The 23,059-nt window shown below is 47.7% G+C and overlaps 1 protein-coding gene across 1 annotated transcript in view; it reads left to right on the top strand.

Moving 5' to 3' along the window:
* The window catches only part of Aldh1a2 (aldehyde dehydrogenase 1 family member A2), a 79,519-nt gene extending 63,211 nt beyond the window's left edge, over window positions 1–16,308 (top strand). Inside the window, exons 8-14 of the mRNA XM_028865615.1 lie at window positions 1,836–1,938; window positions 3,799–3,983; window positions 5,215–5,379; window positions 5,499–5,656; window positions 6,545–6,619; window positions 14,119–14,207; window positions 15,652–16,308. Of these exons, the coding sequence (XP_028721448.1) occupies window positions 1,836–1,938; window positions 3,799–3,983; window positions 5,215–5,379; window positions 5,499–5,656; window positions 6,545–6,619; window positions 14,119–14,191 (759 nt within the window). The 3' untranslated portion in view covers window positions 14,192–14,207; window positions 15,652–16,308. The remainder of the gene's footprint in view (window positions 1–1,835; window positions 1,939–3,798; window positions 3,984–5,214; window positions 5,380–5,498; window positions 5,657–6,544; window positions 6,620–14,118; window positions 14,208–15,651) is intronic.
* The last annotated feature ends 6,751 nt before the right edge of the window (window positions 16,309–23,059 follow it).

Below are 23,059 nucleotides of genomic sequence, written 5' to 3'. Positions count from 1 at the left end.
AACAAGAAACTAATTCTGTGTTTTTCAGAGATATGACTTCTCTGAAACAACAAATTATTGTTTTCTCATGATCATGGACTGTATAGTTACTATAGACATGAAAACTGTCATTGGACAAAAATACTTTGTGACAAAAAAAAGGTTGTTTCCTCAGAATGAGGACATTTTTTCTTAAAAGAAAAAAAAAACATGATTATGAGGCTGAATTACAGTGCAACACAAAGACATTCAACCCAGTTAGTGCACAATATTGGCAACCGGGACTTTTCCTGAAGCAATTACCGTGCATGTACATAGTTGGAGAGATCTGGGGGAGACACACATTGGTGAGCCTGGTGGTACCTACTCTTACAGCTGCCTGGATGTCTCTGCATGAAGAACAGGCCCCCCCTTGCTCCTCACCCTTGTATGTGTTTAGGATGTCTGAACACTTAGAGTGTGCTGGGCTGGGTTCTGAGAGCTGTCCGTATTAAGGCACTGTAGCACGGCACTTCTAAACTCGAATGCACACACTCTTTTCATCCCCATTTACAGAGCAGGGGACCAAAGTTCAGAAAGCTGACCCAGTTTCTCAAGATCCCACAGTTGAGTATAAGGCAGTGAAAACTCCAGGCAGTCTAGGTGGGGGTCTTTTCTCTTAACTACACCTCTCCAGTGTCTGAGAACTCATTATCCTGATGTAGAGTCTCAGTAAAGTTGCTGAAACACCAGGCGTAAACAAATGTAGCTTTTCTCTTCTCAAGACTTTTAAATGTTTTATTTCTCAGTAGAATTCCATACAAGTAACATTTCCTCGGCACAGGACCCAACTTCCTGTATAGGCTACATATGACAGCTCAGCATTTACATGAAGTGACCTGTGTTCATCAGTATGATGCCTCGTGTTGCAAGTGGATCCTCTAAGGCCATCATTGAGGTGTAGTTTTTGCACAGGACATCCATCAGTAACCTCTGCAAAAGGGAAGACAATCACAGGCAGGCCTGACAGCATTAGCCACCACATTGGGCATGGCGGGCCATATATGGTACTGCAGTGAGGTCCTGTGCGGACAGGGCCTTTATAGCCTGCTGCCATCAATGAGTGGATGCAGGTCATCCCCAAAGTGTCCATCTCTGCTTAGGCAGACCCTGAAGGGTCTGGCTGCCTCAGTCTTTCTTCTGAAATCATCCTTGGCCCCTGAGGTACCATGTTCTTTCTTGAGCAGAGCCTCTCTGTGGCACATCTCTATTTCCATTGGACACATTCCATTTCATGACTGACATCCACTTAGTGTCAAATGGTTTCTCTTTAAACAGTCTCTTGTTCACTTGAATTCTAGATGAATAGGCATTTACCCTAACATACTAGTTAGAAACAGACTCTCAACTATCTAGAATACTTTAGCCCAAAGCAGAGGCAAAGGCATAAGACTTGGTAGTTTTAGAGGTAAATGAACAGGTTTTGTTTTTGTTTTTGTTTTTCTTGATAATGGTAACTTTCAAGTGGGGTCAATTGGCCTCCCCTCCCCCAGAAGCTATAGTCCCAAGGAAAGACCATAATGTGGTCATGAAACTTTTAATCACATATTACTTGCTATTTATCTCCAACAAAACCTTCTGGCCTGTGTCTTCCATGATGAAAGGAAGTCATTATTTCCATCCTCTTCAACATACGTGTTCAACTGCATCCCAGCTGCCTGTTTCATCCTCCCAAGTTGACCACAAAAGTTGTCCCTCGGGGTTATTTTGCCTCTAGGATCATTTAACTACCATGGCCTGTTGTTGCCTGGAGCTGGCTCGACCTCTGACTGCAGCAGTGCAAGGTGCATCAAGCCTCTGCATTCCCTTCCTTCCAGGTTGGCAAGCTGATTCAAGAAGCAGCCGGAAGAAGTAACTTGAAGAGAGTGACTCTGGAGCTCGGAGGGAAAAGCCCTAATATTATCTTTGCCGATGCTGACTGTAAGTGGCCCGCAGATCTCTCACGTGTCAGAATGCTACTCTTCACATTCCTCTGCTGTACATCTACTCTTGATGGAAGAGCAAGGGTCAGGTCTCTGAAGTAAAGGTCATCACAATTCTCTGAGGAGGTGATCATTTCACATAGGAGAAAGAACACCTAGCCAACTATTGACCAGTCTAGGGCCATTTTGATTTTCTGGTGTTGTAGGATAGGGTAGAAAAGGTGAAGGTTTGGTCATTAATATGTAATAGAAAGAGCAACATTCTAAGATTCTGATACCTCAAATATAGTTGCTGCTTAGAGTTAAGAAATCTGAAACTTTTTATCTGGGTCTGTCATCTTTTCAGCTGGATGGCCAATCATCAAAAAGGAAATGCTGCTTCCAGAGCACTGGCTACCTTTTCCAAACCCATACCAGCTTCTCTACTTATTCATGCTGACCCCTTCCCCTTGCTCCCAGGACTTTGGGTGGGACAAACCTTACCAAACGCATAGATGGTAACCTAGGCAACCCTTCCAGGAAGAGACCACCTAGTCTGTGTGCTCTTATCCTGAAAAACTCTCCAGAATGAAATTCCGGAACCCCCTTCAATCATTCCTTTTCTTCTCCACACCCTCCAGGCAGCACTCTTTCTCAGTTCTGCATTGGAGAAGTCAGGAAAGAGAGGCAGTGACTGAAACCCCACACCACTTGGACTTTGCAGAGTGTGCCTTTAGCTTCCTTGTCAAGATTAGAGACTGTGGGGCTGGAGAGATAGAACTTGCTGCTGTTCAGTGGACCTGAGTTCCATTCCTAGCATCCACGTGGTTTACAGACAGGTGGTTTACAGCTGTCTGTAACCCAAGCTTCAGAGCACGTGCACTTGTGTGCGCACACCTACATGTAGACAGCAACACCTACACAGAATTAAAAATAATAAAAATCAATCTCAAAAAAGTCAGCTCTTGATCCTCTTCCTCTTGAGGACCAGGCAGTCAACTGTCACACCGACACGGTCATCTAGCAACCAGCATACAGATTTATCAATAGTACCTTGAAGTGTAAGCCATCAGAAAGGAGGGGGAAATAATTATCACACTGACGTTGAACAAGAGATGGAGTATCTGCAAAGGATCACACCTGTTACAGTTTAATCACCAAAATGGTCATTAAACATACAAGATCCAGTTGGTCAGTGGTCCTAAGTGGGCGGGACTTAGGCCAAATGCATGGAATATATGTTTACTTTTCCAACCATTACACTAATCTTAAAAAGTCACATTAAGCCGGGCGGTGGTGGCGCACGCCTTTAATCCCAGCACTCGGGAGGCAGAGCCAGGCGGATCTCTGTGAGTTCGAGGCCAGCCTGGTCTCCAAAGCGAGTTCCAGGAAAGGCGCAAAGCTACACAGAGAAACCCTGTCTCGAAAAACCAAAAAAAAAAAAAAAAAAAAGTCACATTAAAACTCTGACTTCTGATTTTCCTTAAAACTGGAAAGGTTTGGTACGCTCTGGGCTTACATTCATGTATGCTAACAGTCAATTGTGGTGGCTTCTATTAGTCTCCATTGCATTTCTTGAACTGGAAGAGTCACAGTTATCCTGGGTCTTTTGTATAGTGAAATTTAAGTCTCCTGTTATGAGTGATGAGGGCTGGCCCTTCTGTTTGCAGAAAAAAAGAAAGAGGCTCAATGAGGTAAGGTTGTCCAAGTTCACATAGCAAGTATTGTCTGTGTTCTCAGGCCAGAGCTCCTCACTGGCATAGGCTGTGATGAGCAGGGCATTATACCTGGGCCTTTGGAAAGTGGAAAGGAAGGTGTCTCCGCAGACAGGCCACAGGCAAGGCTGTGTTGAGAATCCGGATGCTTCTTCCTCTTGTAGTGGACTACGCTGTGGAGCAGGCTCACCAGGGGGTGTTCTTCAACCAAGGCCAGTGCTGCACCGCAGGGTCTCGAATCTTTGTGGAAGAGTCCATCTATGAGGAGTTCGTGAAGAGAAGTGTGGAAAGAGCCAAGAGGCGCATCGTGGGGAGCCCCTTTGACCCCACCACTGAACAGGGTCCTCAGGTAAGAAACCATAAGCTTTACCCTTGTGAAAATTAATCTGGACTGGCCCAGACACCGGCGCTAAGGGGACCTAACAAAACAACCTCTTCCACTTGGAGCTGTCTCCTTATTCCTGTACCTTATCTTCACAGCTGAAAATGTAGGCGCTGAGGTATTGCCTCTCTTTACATTACTAAATAGAATCACTGAAGAACTTCGGGGTGATTAGCTGTGAGGAAGTTTCTGGGCATGGCAGGGTGGATCTTGGTAATGTAGCTCCACCCCAGGCCTCTGGCCACTTCTCAGATGCTCAGGTCAGGAAAGGTGGAGATCTCCTTCTCAGACTCAGTTTCCCTTTCCCAACTGCCAGCCGCTCTCTGTTCCCTGCGATGGTCTGTAACGTGTAGGAATGAGAGGTCGGCCGAGTTTCTCTTGGACTGTGGAGTTGTCTCTTACTCTGTGTTACACCCGTAGTGCAATGGAGACCTCACAGATGTACCTCCTGAGCAGCCACGGGGCACTTTGAGCACTTCGGCCTGGCTGTTACCATGATAGGTTCCCACCCCTGTGGTTTTAATCTAGTCAGGGTCAGAACTTTGCAAGGGTTTGTCTGAACTGGTTCTCATCTGTGTCACTAAGCATGGGTTTTCTAGTAAAGGAAACCATCTCTCAGTTTGGGAACCTCTGGTGAGAAGGTTGATGTTCTAGCTAAGACAACCTGGGTGAATACAGCTTCTTATGTCATTCATAATGACCGAATGACAGCTTAATTGTTGATTTCTGTGTTCAGTCTGAATCTTTCTCTTGGGAAGTTTAATTCCCTTCTCTAAAGACATAACTCCTCTAGGATAGTAATAGTATCTTAAGGTGGCGCTATTGAAAAAGACTCTGTGTAATCCATTATTTTAGTTATTCATATGGGCAGAAGTATCTATTCTTTATCGAAACTGAATAATCACTGAGACAGGCCTCTAGCATTTTGATAAGTTCTAAAAAAAATCTTGACCTGGTATTCCAGGTTAGGCAGTCATTAGGGTTATTTGGATTCCTCTATCTGTTAGGTGCAACCATAAAAAAAAATTTCCATTTTTTCATCATTCAAAATTTAGTAGATAATATCAATTTCATGTGATTTGACTCAATGCAGTGACATTTGGGGAAGAAAATCATACAGAGGGAGGTTCATGAGAATGTGCATGTTTCTGTTTTCATGGAAGGCCCTCTGAGAGTCATCAAGTGATTTCTCCTGCAGATTGATAAGAAGCAATACAACAAGATCCTGGAGCTCATCCAGAGTGGTGTGGCTGAGGGCGCCAAGCTGGAGTGTGGAGGCAAAGGACTGGGAAGGAAGGGCTTCTTCATTGAGCCCACGGTGTTCTCCAACGTCACTGATGACATGCGGATTGCCAAGGAGGAGGTATCTCGGGCATTCTTACAATTGCCACCCCTTCCACACCTTTCCTGGGATTTCCAGAGCATTTGGACAATAATCAACTTTTAACACTTTTCATCTTTACGTACATTATTTTGTTGCAGATCTTTGGTCCTGTTCAGGAAATTCTGAGGTTTAAGACTATGGATGAAGTTATAGAAAGAGCCAATAACTCAGACTTTGGACTTGTAGCAGCTGTCTTCACTAATGACATCAACAAGGCTCTCATGGTGTCTTCTGCAATGCAAGCTGGGACTGTTTGGTAAGGCTTACATCCACTAGTGATATAAGGAGGCCTGTGCTAGTTCACATTCATTGATATCGTGAAATCCTAACTTTATTTCAAAGAGAGTTTTATTTAGCTCACAGGGGAAGCTGTAAGTCCAGTGAGCACGGTCAGATTCTTGCAGGCCTTTAGCTGTAAGTCCAGTGAGCACAGTCAGATTCTTGCAGGCCTTTAGCCTGTTACCTCATGGCAGATGGTGGTGGATGAAGAGGTCACATGGCCAGACAGAAAGCGAGATTCAGGGGTGGGACTTGCTCTTAGAGTGGCTTGCTCTTGTGGGAACTACCTCTTAGTGTCTTGCTTCTGGGGTAGCTCCCCCAGTGACTAAGGAGCCCCGCCCCTAGGCTCCATCTTTAACAGTTCCTCCTCATCCTCCAAAATCACACCCCAGGGACCAAGCTGTTGACAAGTGAACCCTTGAGGGACAAACAACATCCAAACTGTGACAGGGCATTGTAGCTCTCAGGGGCCAGGGTAACAAAAAAAGGTCCCCTGAGGTATGGGAGAGACAAAAGCAGCCAGACCTCAACCCTAGAAAACACTCTTTTTAAATTATTTATTTAAATGTATTTCATGTGCATTGGTATGAAGGTGTCATATCCCCTGGAACTGGAGTTACAGACAGTTGTGAACTACCATGTAGGTGCTGGGAATTGAACCCAGGTCCTCTGAAAGAACAGTCAGTGCTCTTAACCGCTGAGCCATCTCTCCAGCCCCAAGAAAATACTCTTATAAACTAGACCAGAAAATCAAAGTAATTTTTGAATTTTTCACTTTGGAAAAAAAATACACCAAAGAAGTACATCAATTGGATTATTTCTGTGAGGTGGGATTCGTATTAACAATGCTGTTTTCTTCTTTCAGGATCAACTGTTACAATGCCTTAAATGCTCAGAGCCCCTTTGGGGGGTTCAAGATGTCTGGAAATGGGAGAGAAATGTAAGTGTCAAAGATTTCAGTGTCTACATGGATGGAATGTGTCCGCACAGAGGGGGGGCTCACAAAACGGCTCACTTCACTTGCACGCCTCCATTCACAAGCTTTGTTGTGCTGTTGTTGGAGATAGGGTCTCACTCTGCAGCCTAGAGTTACCTGGATCTTTGTAGTGTCTGCTGACCCCAAACTTACAGCAATCCTCCTGCCTCTGCCTCCTGAGTGTTAGATTACAGGAGTGACCCACCATACCCAGCTTAATCCAACATTTTACTGAGTACAAACGCATGTAAGCTGAGTATGGCATGGTCCTAAGTGAACAAGATGCAGCTCCCTCACACTCAGAGTTGACAGAGAACATGGATCCATTCTGCAGCTTCATCTTGTCAGTAGAGGAAAAGCTCCATAATGTCTGCTGAAGGCAGAGAAGACCCCACAGAGAACACACCACTGCAGTTTTCGGGCCTGGCATTCACCAGCTGCCAAGCCAAGGACCACATCCTGCCACAGGAACATTGCAGTCTGCCTTCTCAGCTGCAGAAACCTTGAGCTGCTGCTCTAAAACACGAGGCTTTATGTGAAGCCTGGATGGCTTGTCCCCTTTCACTGTCCACGACAAAATCGCCAGAGCTCTGAGCTCCGCAGCTCATGCCTTCCCGTGACACCTGTAGCTTCAAGGGGCTAACTGCTGGTTTCCATTCCTTTGTGCCCGTCCAGGTCATTTGCCTGTACCACCTGCTCAGCCCCTATAAGTCCTTTAAAGTTGGGAATGTGGGGTTAAGACATGGGGTCGGGGAAGGGACCTGCTGAAGATATAAATTGAACACAATTCAGGGAAATTGCTTGGGGACTAGGGAGATATCAGTTTTTAAGGCTAAGATGCCTGGCATATAAGGAATGTCTTGGCAGAGCCTGGTGGAGAAGATGAGAAGAAGAATGTAGCATTAATAATAGCAGGTGTTATTTTAGTTACCGGGGCCACTACAACACAGCCTTCTTCTGGCAGTGTAAACATTACGAACTTACTGCTCATGGTTCTGGGAACTATGTCCAAGGTCAAGGTGCTGGTAGATATGGTGTCTGGGAGGGGTTCATTTCTCACAGTTGGCACTTACCATGTCCTCATGAAGTTCCAAGGAAAGGAAGTGGGCTGGAGCCTATCCTAGAAGGGCTCTGGTCCCATTTGTTAGGGTGGAGCCCTCATGACTTAATCAGTTCCCAATGGCCCCACTTGTTAATACTATCACATTGTGCAATAGGTTCCAACATACACATTTTGGGGTGACACAAACATCTGGACCTCAGCAGCTGCCCTTAACTGAGTATCTGTTGTGTGTCTGGCTTTGTGCTGACTCCTTCCCTCACATTATCCCATTTGGATTGTGCAGTTGTGTAGATACATGCAGGAGACCTAGCTAAGGAGTAGAGTGGTCAACCAGCTTGTCCCAGTCTCAGAACCAGTAAGTGTCAGGTCTGACCTTCTAACCTAAGTCTCAGTGGCTTCAGATAGTCTGATGACATTCAGACATGGAAGCTTGGGGGCCAAACATAAGGACTCTTCTGGAACAGGGCTCAAAACCAACACAGTTGCCCAAAGATGCTGATGACCTGTGGAAACAGGGCTATAGCAGAAGTAAAGTAGACAAGAGACTCCTCAGTGCAGGCTACAATATAATTGATTTTTCTTTTAGTGGCTCTCATGGAATGAGTGGTGGCCAGAGACTTTTTGGTGTGACACCCCCATTTAGAAAGCTCCTGGCTCTCAGTTTGAAAGGAGTTGATCTGTTTTCTGAACCCTGTGGCTCACAAGAAGGAACATCATCCATGCCCCTTCCTTCTGCCATTACCAAATGACTTTTAAAAGCAAATGGTTAGATCACAATCTACTAACTAGTAGTGAATGGAGACAGCAAAGCACTGGACTTGGTCTGGGCAGGGACTACAGCAGTTAAGGCACTTAGAATGTTGTTGGATAAACGAAATGTACATTGCAGGGATCCGACAGGGCCCAGGGCAGAAACCCGGGAGTGAAAGAGAAGCTCAGAAATGAGGGAGAGCGTCCGGACAGGGTTTTAGCACGGTCTTATACTTGAGTTTGAGCTGGCCTTTTAAGAAGGGGAGTAGTTGAGCAAATGGAGAATATTCTTTTGAGCTCGGAGGCCGAAGCAGAGAGGAGTGTGGGCAGAAGTATTATGGGAAAGGTAGGGATGCTGTACGTGGGATGTGCAGGGACCCCATTAAACATGAGGAGCGGATCTATGAACTTCCTATACTAGAGCTGGCAGTCTCTAGCCTCTCAGCATTGGGCTGTTCAGGTGGAGCAGCTTTGAGGCTAAGGGCTGTTTGGAAAGTCATGTTGCTTAGATGCAAAGCTTGGCACTTCTGTTTCCTACCTCTGTAACTGTAGGCAAAAAATTCCAATCTCCCTAAGCCTTGATGTCCTCTATAAGATGAACGTAATTATGCTAGCTGCCGGGGAGTGCTGCTGTGTGGCTGTGTTAGGATTACGTAGATACACATGAGGTGGTGCCTGGAAAGCCTTCAGAAAGTGAAGCTGCCAGTGGAGATCAAGGGCGGGCTGCTAGGATGGTGGTCCTTCTTTTCCTTGGGGAATGTGTTCCTTCTGAAGTATAGCAGTTTTCCTACGTTCCAGCCAGTGGCACCGGCCCTTCTCCCCTCCTGGCCACACTTGTCTCCCCACAGAACTATAACCCACCTGGAATCCTGTTCTCACAGGGACTTGTTCTTTGTCAGCTGCCCCAAACCTTCCTGTGCACAGGACCTCTTCTTAGCTCGCATATGGCCTTAACTCTCTGCCCCCACTCTTGAGACTGCATTCCACTTGCTCGGTCATTTCCTGCCTCTGTGACTGTCCTCACTAATCTCTCTAAAGTGTTGGGACAGTCACTGGTCCTGGGAACACTGTCCTCATTCAGTGTTTTGCTACAGATCATTAACGTAGTGAATCACCATTATAAAACAAACTTGTAATAAATGGCCTCTGGGTAATTCCCAGGCTACCCCTGTCCCTCATCAGGGACAGGCCCTGCAGGGATTCAGACTTTTAATGTTATGTAGGTCTGGTCTCTTCCCAGAAGAAATGTCCCTTTGCAAGAAAGCTCGTCAGGGGACAATTTGGCTTTGTCAAACCATATATAACAATGGCCAAGAAAACCGAAGAGCAGCCTCTGTCTACTTACAGACATGTTGGCCAAGTGGCCTTTCCTGCCCCAGTTAAGAAATAGCCAGGGGATGGTGCTCTTTGATGAGACCAGTTACATCTTACCTAAGTCAGAGTTTCTCAGCCTTTTCCATCTGTGACCCCTTATTGTCTGAGAAATTTTTATGAGACCCGGGGTATGTAGGTATGCAAAATAGGTATATAACCCAAACATCCTGATAATCATAAAGAAATTTCTTATAAAACAATTATTTGGAATATATATCACTTTACTATTTGTTAAGGATTAATGAAACTTTGCCTATTTATGAGATGGATGTACTTGTTTAATTTTTCACAAAGAACTGAATTTGCTGGATACTTACTTGATGCTGTAGGACAAAGCATCTTCCACACTTTCCAAAGCTGAGAACACTGCTTCACATAAACATGGACTGCCGAGTAGCAAAAGCATGTTAGGGACATTTCCAAACTTGTTGGAAATTCTATCCCAATCCAAAGCCAAAATTCACTTAACAAGCTTTTATCAAACTCAGCTAGCAATTTTTAAAATCAAACATTCTAACAGTACAATCCAAAGATGTACTCATTTGCTATTTATAGGCTGAGGGAGGGTGATAGGAAAATACTAAATTTATTCCTTTTTCTTTATTTTCCATAATAAAAATTATGTTTCTAGAAGAAGCTTTGTATGCCCAATAAACATGTAATTTGTAACAGAATCCCCTGCCTCATAGCAAACAGCCGTGTGGAGTCTAAGCTGCGGTGGTGAGGTTGGTAGAGAGCGGAGGGGGCGGGGCGGGCATGCACAGTGCCAAGTGTGTGCTGTGTTCTGAACCAAGCAGGCACACATGAAGCCACAGAACGCGAGGGGCAAGCACAGCCTGGAGAACCTCAGACGCTATATTTGAATTAAAGTTTTGGCCATTGAGTATTCAGAAACCCCTTACTGCTGGCCACCTTATCATGACCCTGTTCACGACACAAGCCCTTACAGGCCACAGTTAAGAAGCTGTGATGTAAATGACCTACCTGGTCCTTGGTCTCCACTTACTCCCAAAATGTGTTCTCTCTCTGAATGACCTAGAGTGATAGGAAACGCTTTAAATAAAAGAACCTGTTCTTCCTTCTAGCTAGTCTGATAGGCTCCAGAAAATCCACTTAACCTTCCCCTCTGGGAAGAATTGTTTGCCTCACGTCCCAGTCTCCGTGCCCACCCCCAGGTGGAGCAGAGAAGGGGAATGACCCTTTTTATAAACAAGCTGTAAGGAAGGCTGGTTACCTAGCCTCAGTTTCTCCAAGCTGTAAGAGGTCTGCTTTCTACCAGTTATCTGATGGGCGCCCCACCCCCGTCAGAGGCTTCGTCAGGTGCTGCCTGCCCATAAAGTCCTATCCGTTTTCTGTCCCTTTGCCCCTGCCTTATCACAGTCCCCGGAGATAAAAGGTGGGAAAACACAGGCTAAATATCACCCCAACCAAAGGCGTGGAAAGAGAGCTGTGGGCATCTCAGACAATGAGCATCAGGACTGCCAGAGTGAGAAGTGTGGTGGGATGCTGTGCAGCTTCTCAAACCATGCATGCATACATGCATGCACAAATGCATTGCAGGCGTGTGCACAGAAGTCACCCGTGGTCTTGGGGCTGGGATTGTTAAATATGCTTGTCTGGGGACCCACCCTCAGAGACTCTGGTTGAGTAGATCTGGGCTACAGCCCAGGATCTTCCTGGTGTAATAAGCTTCTGGAATGGTGCTGGTGCAGGTGCTGTGGGGACCTCATTCAGAAAACTGCTGCAGCAAGCCAAATAGAAACTAGGGGAAATACACAGTCTAAACAGAAATCCAAGGGTTCCTAAGATGGTTTGCTGGGTTCCACCAAAATCTACCATGTTTTCCTTACCTCTGGGGGTGCCCCTTGCTTCTTCTCAGAGTTTAACCCAGTCTGCGGAGAAGCAGACATGGGGGCTTCTCAGGGTCTCTGTGCCTCTGAGAGGCAGTGTGCGGAGATCCACTCAGAGATGGAGGTGCTTCAGTAAGAAAAGGCCTGGCTCTTGAGCAGCCCTGAGATTCTTCCTTGCTAATTGTGGGTCTAGGTGTGCCACAAACTTTAACTGTAGTCAACAGATTGAAGAATCTAAACTTCAAAGATTTTAGAGTCCCTTGGACAGTCTCCTCAAGGAGTGGGCAGATTGACCACTCTACCCTCCCTTATCCCTCTTCACACCTACTGAAGCGGAAACTTGGGTGTGGGAAGGGTAAAATCCCACAGTGCAGTCATGCTCCTTGGATGATAACTGTGTGTGCTGGGGTGCAAGAACTGCCACAGGGGCCGTGGCTAGACACCAAGAGGAAAGGGGCAGCTCGCCCAAGCCCTTCAGCTAGTGGAGACTCAGTGGTTTCCCTGTCCGCTGACTCCGGGACTCTGTTTCTCTTCCATGGTGCCTCTAATACACTACTCGGCAGCATCTCACTGGCCTTCTTGATACTCTGGGCTCAAGGCAGTCCTTTTAACTGTAGGTTTGAATTACCTCCTTTGCCTCCGAGCAGGCTGTATATCCATCCATGCCTGGGACTGGGCAGGGACCCTCCAGCCAGTAAGGTCACCCACAGCTTCACACACACAAACATGGCGGGAGCAATGAGGACACTTGAATGCAGCCATAGTGACATGTTTCTGATTCCATAGATACCCCTCATACTTCTCACAGCTTGGAGGTCAGAGTGGGAAGTAAGTATGCTTCAAGGTCTGCCCAAGAGCATGCCTAAGGAAATAGAAGGCAGTGAGGTCACTCACTGCCACCAGAGAGCACATAATGTCCTAATGAGGAGACACATTCAGAATTGCCCTAAGGCAGGAAAATCATCCAGAGAAAGCCAGAATACGCTGGTAATAGACACCCAGGGCCTGGATGGAGTTAGTGAGGGTATGGTGTCAGGAGGAGACCCGGTTCACTCTTCTTGAAGTAGAATGGTCCAGACAGTGATGTACGTGCAGACTTTTCTCGGTTCCTGTTAGTACCCCAGGGCCCTTGTCAACTTGGGTGTGGTACCCGGAGGAGCTACTGGCAATGCTGTTGGAGCTGTGTGTAGGGCCATGGGATCCCAAAAGAAGTAAGATGGGCCGTTGCCCTAGGTCTTGCTTGTACAGCCCAGCTGTAGGAACTGCGCTGTGTGGGGCTGACTGGCGCAGAAGACAGTTTCCTCGGGTTTTTCACATGCAGACACAATTCTGAGTGGTCCATCTCCCGATGGAGATGGTGTGGCAACAGGGGAGCACTGAGGAAGCAGCTGTAGAGCAGAAGCCTTCCTCCTCCCTCTCCCCTGAGTACTCTCCCTCTGTGCCCTCAGTGTGCTGGGCAGTGCAGCCAGCCCACGGTTTTAGGGAGGTCAGAAAGCAAGCTGAATGAGCCGAGCTCCGTGGGCGCAGAGGCGCTCTATCAGAAGTAACACTGGCAGACCCTGCTCTGAGCCACACTCACCTGCAAGGTGCTTGGGCTCCCCCCAGCTGCTTGGCTTGGCTTTCCCTGAGCCCATCAATGATAACTCAGTAAATGCTTCCTGACAACCCTGGACCTGTTACCAGCCGCAATTCCAGAAGGGACGTAACTAAGGAGACTCTTGTGGAGACTGCTCCCTAATGGTCCCCTCAATTATTTCTCCAATCTTCTCGCCAGCTTTGTGGGGCCATGAGCAGTACTCGTTGGGACCATATTTAAGGTGGTGCCGGCAGTTTGTTTTCACACAGTAGGCCTTTGCCTATCCTATCCATCTTCATTTAGGAAGTGTAAGGAGTGAGAAACAGGAATTGTGTATTTCGGTAAGAATTCTAGTCCAAGACTTCCCTCTCAGAGGTAGAGAGCAGCCCTCTAGGTAGGCTGTCGTCATGGGGACATCAGAAATCTGCAGAGGCTGGAGTAGAGTTCTGTAGAGTGGCACACTTATTCCTGAAGGACCAGTACTCCCAGACGGTGGAAACACAGCCCAGGCATTGGCAGACCTTGGGCCTGGCTTTCTGCGGCCATGGTGCTCGGCTGTGAGCCATCCTGACTTGGCTAAGCCCAGGCCTGGTCTCTCAGGGTACCAAGGAATCACTTCCTTTCTATACTGTGTTCTGAAAACCAGTGATCCCTTAAGAAAGGGTGTTTGCCCATGAGAGGGCAGCTCTCTGCCAAGGAAGGCTTGCTGTTTGTCCATTAGGAGTTTGTGTGCAGAGCCCAGTGACCTGCTGTTCAGAGATGGTAGCTTCACTTTCTTGAGGACGCCACCAGAGCTCAGACATGATCCCTTGGGCCGTTGGTGTCTGAATCTGCCATTTGTGTGTTTCAGGGGAGAGTTTGGCTTACGTGAATACTCAGAGGTGAAGACGGTGACGGTGAAGATCCCCCAGAAGAACTCCTAAGAGGCCCAGCTGGAAGGTGAAGCTCCTCTGATCCCCCACTTTCTCTGTGGAGCCCAGCTCTGAGGAGTGCAGAGTTGAGCCTAGTCCTTCTTTAAATACCGAATGACATGGCAGCCAGGTCACTGCACCTTTGACACAGGCCAGCAAGGCAGGGTTTACAGACACTCTGGAAGGAGCCACCTTAATCAAACCGAATACTTGGAGGACTGCAGAGGTGGAGGACAGTGGTGTTGTGTGGACCGTGGGTGGAATAAGGGAGCTGCAGTATTTGGTGTGTCCTCACGGGGAGCTTTCCTAGAGGGAAGGCTGCTCGGCAGCGGGGTCTTCATTTTCTTCTCCCAGCTCCTCCCCACTCCTCACTCCTCCTCCTCTTCCAAGGAGACCTCGGCTGAGCTCATTTAGGGCAGATGTTTGGGCCTGGAACAATTTTCCAAGGTTTTGCAGCCAAATTACCATTTCATGTTATCCATTTCTTCAAAGCAAAACATGAAATGGTTTTAGTTAGAGCCAGGGCAGACTGAAAATGCCAGGAGCTGGTACACTGCAGATGTTCTAGGTGGTAGGGATGCAGTGTGTCCTTTTCCTACTTCCATAATTAACACAGCGGAAAGAAGATGCAGATGAGGTCAGAGGTCATCATGTATGGTTCACAGCTCCTGAGCTTAATGCTGTGTGTGTGTGTGTGTGTGTGTGTGTGTGTGTGTGTGTGTGTAGAGAGAGAGAGAGAGAGAGAGAGAGAGAGAGAGAGAGAGAAGCAGTTCTCAACCTGTGGGTCATGACCCCTTGGGGGGGAGTCAAATGACCCTTTCACGGGTTGCCCAAGACCATGGGGAAGTACAGATATTTACATTATGATTCATTACAGTAGCAAAATCACAGATATGATGCAGCAATAAAAATAACTATGGTTAGGGGTCATCACAGCACGAGGAACCATGTTAAAGGCTTGAAGCATTAGGAAAGTTAAGAACCACTGTTGTGGATGGTGATGGAGGTCACAGGTCATCACATGTAGTTCATGGTTCCTGAGCTTACTACATTATTTGGAAATAGACAGTGTGTGTGTGTGTGTGTGTGTGTGTGTGTGTGTGTGTGTGTGTCTGTGTGTGAAATTCTTGGTTATTCTAGCATAAAGCACGGACCACAGCCCTTGTTTCACTGATGGATGAGATGTTTTCCAAAGCTGATCTTAAGACTAACCGAGACAGTCCAGGTAGACTCAGGAAGCTGCCAGAGTTTCCAAGGCTGGCTGAAGTCTTGAGGAGTGAGTTCTTGCTGGAGTCAGGAGCTCGGCCTTTTCTGTACCCCCATCCCCACGGTACCAGCACTGGCTCCTCTATGGCTCCTCTAATGCTCTGGCTGCCCTGGCCCCCACTGTGTCTGTGCCTTCTGCCTGGAATCTGCTCTCAGTGCAGTTGAAAAATGGGGCCCAGCTTGACGATCCCCTTCTCTATTTGCAGAGCACCAGTGTGCCAAGACTGCCACGTCCCGCCAGGCCTCATTCGTCATGCCCCGTGGCCCGCTCGTCCGTCCACACACTACTCTTGCCTCCCAACAAGTGAGCTTCAGCCTGCAGGGGGGAGGTGTGACGCAAGCCCGACCCTCCTTCCTCCCAACCCCACCGCTCCCTCTGCCTCCAGTGAGCCCCATCTGGTGTGGGCCGCTCTGCCCTCCTTCCCTCCTCCCCAGCTGCCAAATCGAAGCCAGTCTCTGACCTGGGTGAACAACATTTATTTAAAAAATGCCAAATATAACCTAGGTGTAGAATATGGACATCTATCTATCGTCTTCTCTATTTAACGGTTTTCCACTTCCTAACCAAACCAGTTTTCAGTTTTCTATTTATAACCTGCCTGTCCACGGTAATTTCAAGCGAGCTCTCCTTCCTGTTACTGGCAAACGACAACGTGCTCAGCAGACAGAGCCCCGACATGCGCTTTGAGTCCGTCCGTGGGCGCCCTGCTCCTCCCACAGCACGCCCACGTGAACACAACATTAATCAGCTAGTTCCCTTCAAACCACAGTATAGAATGTGAAAATGAAGATTTATGACTTTTAATTTACTTCAAAAGAAACCTCTGTGCTAGCAATAAAGCATTTATATTGTGTACACCTCGCGACTGTTTGTGTTTGTGAGTCTGTCCCACTGAGCTCATTTTTGTCTTCTTAGCTGGGAGTTTTGGCTGGGGTGTGCTCTTACGTGACTGAGCAGAAGTCTGGGAGGGTATTTTATAGAATACATTTAAGGTTAAACAAACAAACTTGTGCTCTGACACTATTTAAAACGTGTGTGTTTACAGTTTTTCTGTGGCACATAAATATAGGCATATGTAAACTTCAGGCTTCAGGAACAGAGCTCAAAGGAATCTGTGACGTGGAACTCACAAGCCCTGAGCTCACCATCAGGGCTCCTGCTGCGGGGGCATTTCCCGGTAGCTACACTCTTAGCAAAGGGAAATAAAATCATCAAAGGCGGCAAGCTGATGGGATACTTCTGCGGCTGTAAGCGGGACTGCTCAGCTTACTGACATTCTCCGTGCTCCGGAGTCCACTTTGTTACTTATACTAGGCACGAATTTTTATTTCATTTGGCGTGCGTGCGTGCGTGCGTGCGTGCGTGCGTGCGTGCGTGTGTGTGTGTGTGATGTAGGGTGTGGGGGCAGGAATGCACATGCCAGAGTACATGTGGAGGTCTCGTTGGAGTTGGTTTTTCCCTTCCACCGTGAGTTCCTGGGATCAAACTCGGGGTCAGGCTTATGTGGCAAGCACTTTTACCTGCTCAGCCATTACCTCAGCCTCAGAGTGGAGTTCTCAGGGAACGGGTCCCACCCTCGGGATCTACACACCCCTTACTTCTGACCCTTGGAATCTCTGTCAAGGTTCTGGTCAAAGGAGACAAAATGTGAGCCAATGACTTTGCCTGAAGCAAACCCAAGTGGGCAGAGGTGCTCTGCTCTGGACTGGGTAGGATTCCTTTCTGGGGTCCTTCACAGGAACAAATGGAATATGGAAAATGGAGCCCCTTGGGCTGGAATCAGATGTAAGGCAATGCTCCTGTGAATCCACCTCACGGCCTCACAGCCAGTAGATGAAGCAAGAGAAAGACCTAGGGTGGTGAATCCTTTGGAGCATCATACTCGGTGTGTGTGTGTGTGTGTGTGTGTGTGTGTGTGTGTGTGTGTGTGTGTGTTGTGTACACATATTATGAGTGAGGTTAGTATAAGAAAGCAGACTTGGTGAGACAGAGGTGAGGCAAGCCTAGAAAGACTAAGAGATGGGTTGGCCAGGCAGGTCTAGGCAGAGGCCCTGGAAGTGGTTTGCTGGAGAGTGACTGTAGCAGGAATCTTAAAAGTTCTTATTAATAAAATCAAACCCGAGGCCAGTTATTGGGGTGAATACTGGAAGGTCAGAGAGACAGAACAAACCACAGCTATCTCACCTCACCAGTTCCTCAGCTGATCCTGTTTCCTCAGACTGGAAGCCTCTGAGTCCTCATCCAGAATGAATCTCAACTGTGCTGCTCAAAAGCCTGAAAGCTTAACCAGCCAAATGCTTCTAGTTTCTGGTCCTCACGCCTTATATATCTTTCTGCTTTCTACCACCACTCCCTGGGATTAAAGGCTGGCTTTCTGGGATTAAAGGCGTGTGTCACCATGCTTGGCTGTTTCCAATGTGGCCTTGAACTCACAGAGATCCAGATGGATTTCTGCCTCTGGAATGCTAGGATTAAAGGCGTGTGCTATCACTGCCTAACTAGTGGCTTTTCTGTTCTCTGACCCCAGATAAGTTTATTAAGGTACACAATATTTTGGGGAACACAATACCACCACAACTGACAGTCGCAAAGGTCTGACACAATACTAGGATGGGTCGTAAGGATGGAGAGGAAGGAAAGAAAAGAAGCTTCCAGCACTTGAATGAATCTGAAAGAAGAAAATAATACTTGTTTAAAGTCAAGTCAGAAGGGAGACAGATGGCCACTGCCCCAGAAACTGAAGCATGGATCAAAGTTGTGGGGTGAGATCTTGACTTAGGGCTTTGGACATGGATGTCGTGTTGATCCGGAGATATCCAGACAGAACTTTCTAGCAGGTATGGGAGAGAAGGGATTGGAACTTGCTTGGCAGACTTTCTATAGCCTCAACATGGAAGGACTGACACCAGGTATACACAGAAGGAGACAAGGGCCAGGGAGGAAGCACCCAGTGCCACAGCTGAGGCTGTAGTCAGAGAAGCAGCCTGTGAGGAAAGCATCCCCACCCCTCTGTGTGATTCTCTCCACAAATGCTCCTTCACCATGCTAGACACTGGCAAATGTCATGGGCATACAGGGAAGCCAGTGGTACTGTTGCCTTGCAAATCCCATGGCATAAAGGAACTCAGGCAGCAGTGACTTTCTTCACCTTCTCAGGAGCCCCTTCCCAAGGTGGTGCAGCTCTTCTAACTTCGCTCCATCCCAGTTCCGCAGCTTTGCCCAGGGCAATAGCTGAGTGCCAGGGCGGTAGGGACAGCACTGTGTCAGAGGGGTCAGAAGGACCTAGAGAGGTGGCTCAGTGAAACGCTGGCCTCGGAGCCGGGCGGTGGTGGTGCACGCCTTTAATCCCAGCACTCGGGAGGCAGAGCCAGGCAGATCGCTGTGAGTTCGAGGCCAGCCTGGGCTACCAAGTGAGCTCCAGGAAAGGCGCAAAACTATGCAGAGAAACCCTGTCTCGAAGAAAAAAAAAAGAAAGAAAGAAAAGAAAAGAAAAACAAAAAGAAAAAGAAATGCCTGCCTTACAAGCACGAGGCTCCAAGTTCTTCAGTGGCATGTGCCATGTGTGGAGAGAGGTAGCCCCAGAAGAGGTAGCCCACACTAAATGGTCAACAAGAAGGAACGGGGATAAATTGATCATCAGCCCACAAGTTGGACACATCTCCCTAGAATCACAGGAGGTGCTCTCCCAGGGCCCCAGAAATCTTGCCTTTGGCTGCAGGTGGGGCAGGGTCTGGAGAACTGTCCACCCAGGAGTGCTGGGGTTGGTCTGCCCTTTATACTGCTCCAAACACTGAATCTAAGATGACAAGTGCATCTCTAGACACAGACTAAACAGACCAAGATGAAAAGAAATCAAGCCATGTGGTGATAACAAACAGATCTCTAATTTGACTCAAGATCTTCCTAATAAAAGGGAAATCATGCCTGGCACTAGAAAATAACCAACTATCCCAGTGAGGTCGTGGATCTTAGAGGAGAACCTATACCCACCAGTTTCATGATCATGCCCACCCTGCCTGCTCCACAGAGGAACAGGAAGAAGAAGCAACTTCAGCTGGCCCAAGACATGCAGCAGTACATGCCACTCTAAACAGCTACAGAAAGTCCAATCTGCCAGTCCATAGGACAGCAGACTCCACGGTACCTCAGCCAGCTGTGAGGACAACACCAACATCCTGGCTCTCCAAGGTCCTTTCCTCCTTTCCTCCTGACCACCTCTCAGATGCTCACCTGCTTCTTGGCTAGATGGAGAGGGAGGTCAGCTCGCCCAGCAGCCTTTGATGTGAAACTGCTTGGATAAGGTTTCCTTTGCCATTTCTCTATGTGGCGGGGTCTGGCGGAGCCACTGCTGCCGGGCGGGAGTACTGTACGGCCTCAGGCCTTTGGGACCCCTTGTGTCTCAAACTCAGTCCTGACCCTCCTTTCTTCAAGACACTGGTGCTATCAAGTGGGCTGTAGCTGCTTAGTGTGTGTGTGTGTGTGTGTGTGTGTGTGTGTGTGTGTGCGCGCGCGCGCACACACACACACACGCGCAGAGGCCATAGAAAACCTCAGCTGTCCTGCCCATAGTGAAGTCATGGATCTTGGAGGAGAACCTATAACCATCAATTTTCAAAACCAGCACAATCCCTAACTACATTCTAGGAAACGTTTTTGCAACAGACAAAGACTGTTACAGACAACCACCACCATTCGAAAGGCAGTTGTGGAGTCCAGTCCCAACTATACATCTACAACACCACGCCTGTACCTCCCTTAAGGCTCAGGGGTCATTGCAGAAGAAGGGTCTGAAAGTTTGGGATAGCCAGAGGAACAGGTAGTTTGCTGCAAGATTGTGTCTCCTAGGCGTATTAGAAGCTACACCCACAAAATCTCACCAATTGTCTGTCTGAAAGAACTGAGCAGGGATGACAGCCATAGACATGCTAACATGATGGGGAAAGTCCAAGGGCCTCAGCCTTACACACACACACACACACACACACACACACACACACACATCAGGCAGTTAAGGAATGCTGAGAATGGGAGAAATAGATTTTCCCAGGGAAGAGCACGCTAATTGGTTACCAAATACCAAGTAGTTGGCCCTGAAAACATACATACAAGTAATGTTATGCAGACTGAGCAGGTTGGAACACACGCAGAAACCCATGATACACATGTGCATATATACAGGAACAAATACACATATACATATACATGTATATACACACATATGTATATGTATGCTTCTGTGTGTGTATTCCTAATATATTCCTAATACACACACACACACACACACACACACACACACACACACACACACAAAATGGCAAAGGAAACCTTATCCAGGCAGTTTCACATCAAAGGCTGCCGGGCGAGCTGACCTCCCTTTCCATCTAGCCAAGAAGCAGGTGAGCATCTGAGAGGTGGTCAGGAGGAAAGGGACCTTGTGCCACTCCAGGGTGTTCCCCGTGTCCCCCTCCATCCTGTCCAGTGGTGAGCAGTGGATCCGGGACACTCAGAGGGGCGCAGACAGCTCTGTCAGGGCCTCCGGGTCTTGCAATGACCCCCCCCCCCAGCGTGCCTGTGCCATGTTTGGAGCACACAGGACTCCAACCTGTGCGACAATCAAACCAGCATCCCCCCCGCCCCCCCTCGCCCCCCCTTTCCTCTTCCTGGGCGAAGTACTCAGAAGAGGGCTGGCCTCCCGACAGAAGCTTCTCTCCTCCAAGGTTTCCCTGAGGAGAGGACCTTGGAGAGCCAGGGTATTGGTATTGTCCTCACAGCTGGCTGAGGTACCGTGGAGTCTGCTGTCCTATGGACTGGCAGATTGGACTTTCTGTAGCTGTTTAGAGTGGCATGTACTGCTGCATGTCTTGGGCCAACTGAGGTTGTTTCTTCCTCTTGTTCCTCTGTGGAGCAGGCAGGGTGGGATTGGTCACAAAAACTCGTAGGGGAGGAGATGGAAAGACCCACCCCTTCTAAGTGGTAGCTGAAGAAACCGGAAGAGAACATCTCACCCTATATGTTCCCTTTTGTGTGTGCACGTGTTCATGTGTATGTGGGTGTTCATGTGTGTGCAGGTACCCATGTGTCTGGGTGTGTGCATGTGGAGACCAGAGGACAGCATTTGGTACATTGCTTAGGTGTCGCCTGCCCCTTTTTTGAGACAGGCTCTTGCACTGGCCTGGAACCCGCTGATTCCACTAGGCTGCCTAGCCAGTGGGTCCATGTGTCTCATAGCTTTTTACGTAGGAGCCGGGCTCAAACTCAGGTCCCCACGCTTACAGAGCAAACACTTCAGCAACTAAGCCGAGACCTCCCCTTCCCAAATGGCCTGATTTCTTTTCAGCACTGTCTCCCTCTGTGTTTAGAGAAGCACTTGTGGTCCCTCCCATATTCAATGTTCTGAGCACCGTAAAAGACATACCAACTCCAGCACTCCTGGTTGGACCAGAGAGTCCTCTAGAAATGGCCACACCTGCAACCAAAGCCAAGCTTTCTGGGGCCCCTGGAAGACACCCCCCCCCCTGATTCCAGACAGAGGAATCTAACCTCTGGGTAGATGCTGAATTTACCCCAGTTCCTTTGTGTTGGTCACTTAGAGTGACAGCTCTCATTATTTCCCTGGAGGTGGGTGAATAGCAAGAAGTGGGAACCCATAGTGCTTAGCTAACCAGTCCTTGGAAAAGCCAGAAGGAGAGAGGAGTTGTTTGTGGAACATCAGAAACCTCAGTCTCCACTGGTTACTCATGAACAACAGATAATCAGGATAAAATGAAATAAAAACCCAGATGTTGTACTAATACAATTAGCTCAGGTCCCCAAGTGATTCTGAAGGAAGTGTGATGTCCATTGTACTCAGACTGGAAACACTGTCCACTCCTAGTTCTGAGCTGCCGGTGCCTGTCCAGGGAAGGTGATGATGGACAGACAGCTTGTCAGTTAAAGAAGGCAAAAGAGCGACGGAGCCGTCACACACCGCTTAGTTTTTGTTGTTGTTCAGATTTGACACTCTGATTCCACAGAGGAGAGCAATGTACAAAAGAAAATGAGTCTAAAGGGTTTCTACCAGCATCTAGTCAAGTGCCCTCAACAAACTAGCCATCCAGCTCTTCAGTTTCTTTACCTCTAAAATGGGGTGATGAAATGGCCCACTGTTCCACTGCTCTGTGATGGTTTGAGACCACTCATACAATGGTTGGCCCCATCATAAGTGCCCAAACAAGAAAAACAAACCAATGAAAAGTCTCCATCCTTGGGGCTGTAGTTCCGAGGAAGTGGCTGATTTTACATTTTCTTGGGGTGAAGCTGTGTGGAAGCCAGGCAATAGGACATCTCTGTGAGTTTGGGCTCAGTGATACAGGGAAAGCTCTGGGCTGAGAGGCTAATGGCTGTTTATAAATACCATGTGTTTACAAAGGATAAATGAGCAGAGAGAGAAATCAGGGAAGCAACACTCTTCATAACAGCCACAAATAATATAAAATATTTTGGGGTAACTCTAACCAAGCAAATGAAAGACCTGTATGATAAGAACTTCAAGTCTTTGAAGAAAGAAATTGGAGAAGATATCAGAAGATGGAAAGATCTCCTATGCTCATGGATTGATAGGATTAACATAGTAA

Source organism: Peromyscus leucopus, chromosome 7 (genome assembly GCF_004664715.2).
Source record: "Peromyscus leucopus breed LL Stock chromosome 7, UCI_PerLeu_2.1, whole genome shotgun sequence".
Classification (NCBI taxonomy): Eukaryota; Metazoa; Chordata; class Mammalia; order Rodentia; family Cricetidae; genus Peromyscus; species Peromyscus leucopus.
This window is presented reverse-complemented; position numbering and strand designations above follow the sequence as displayed.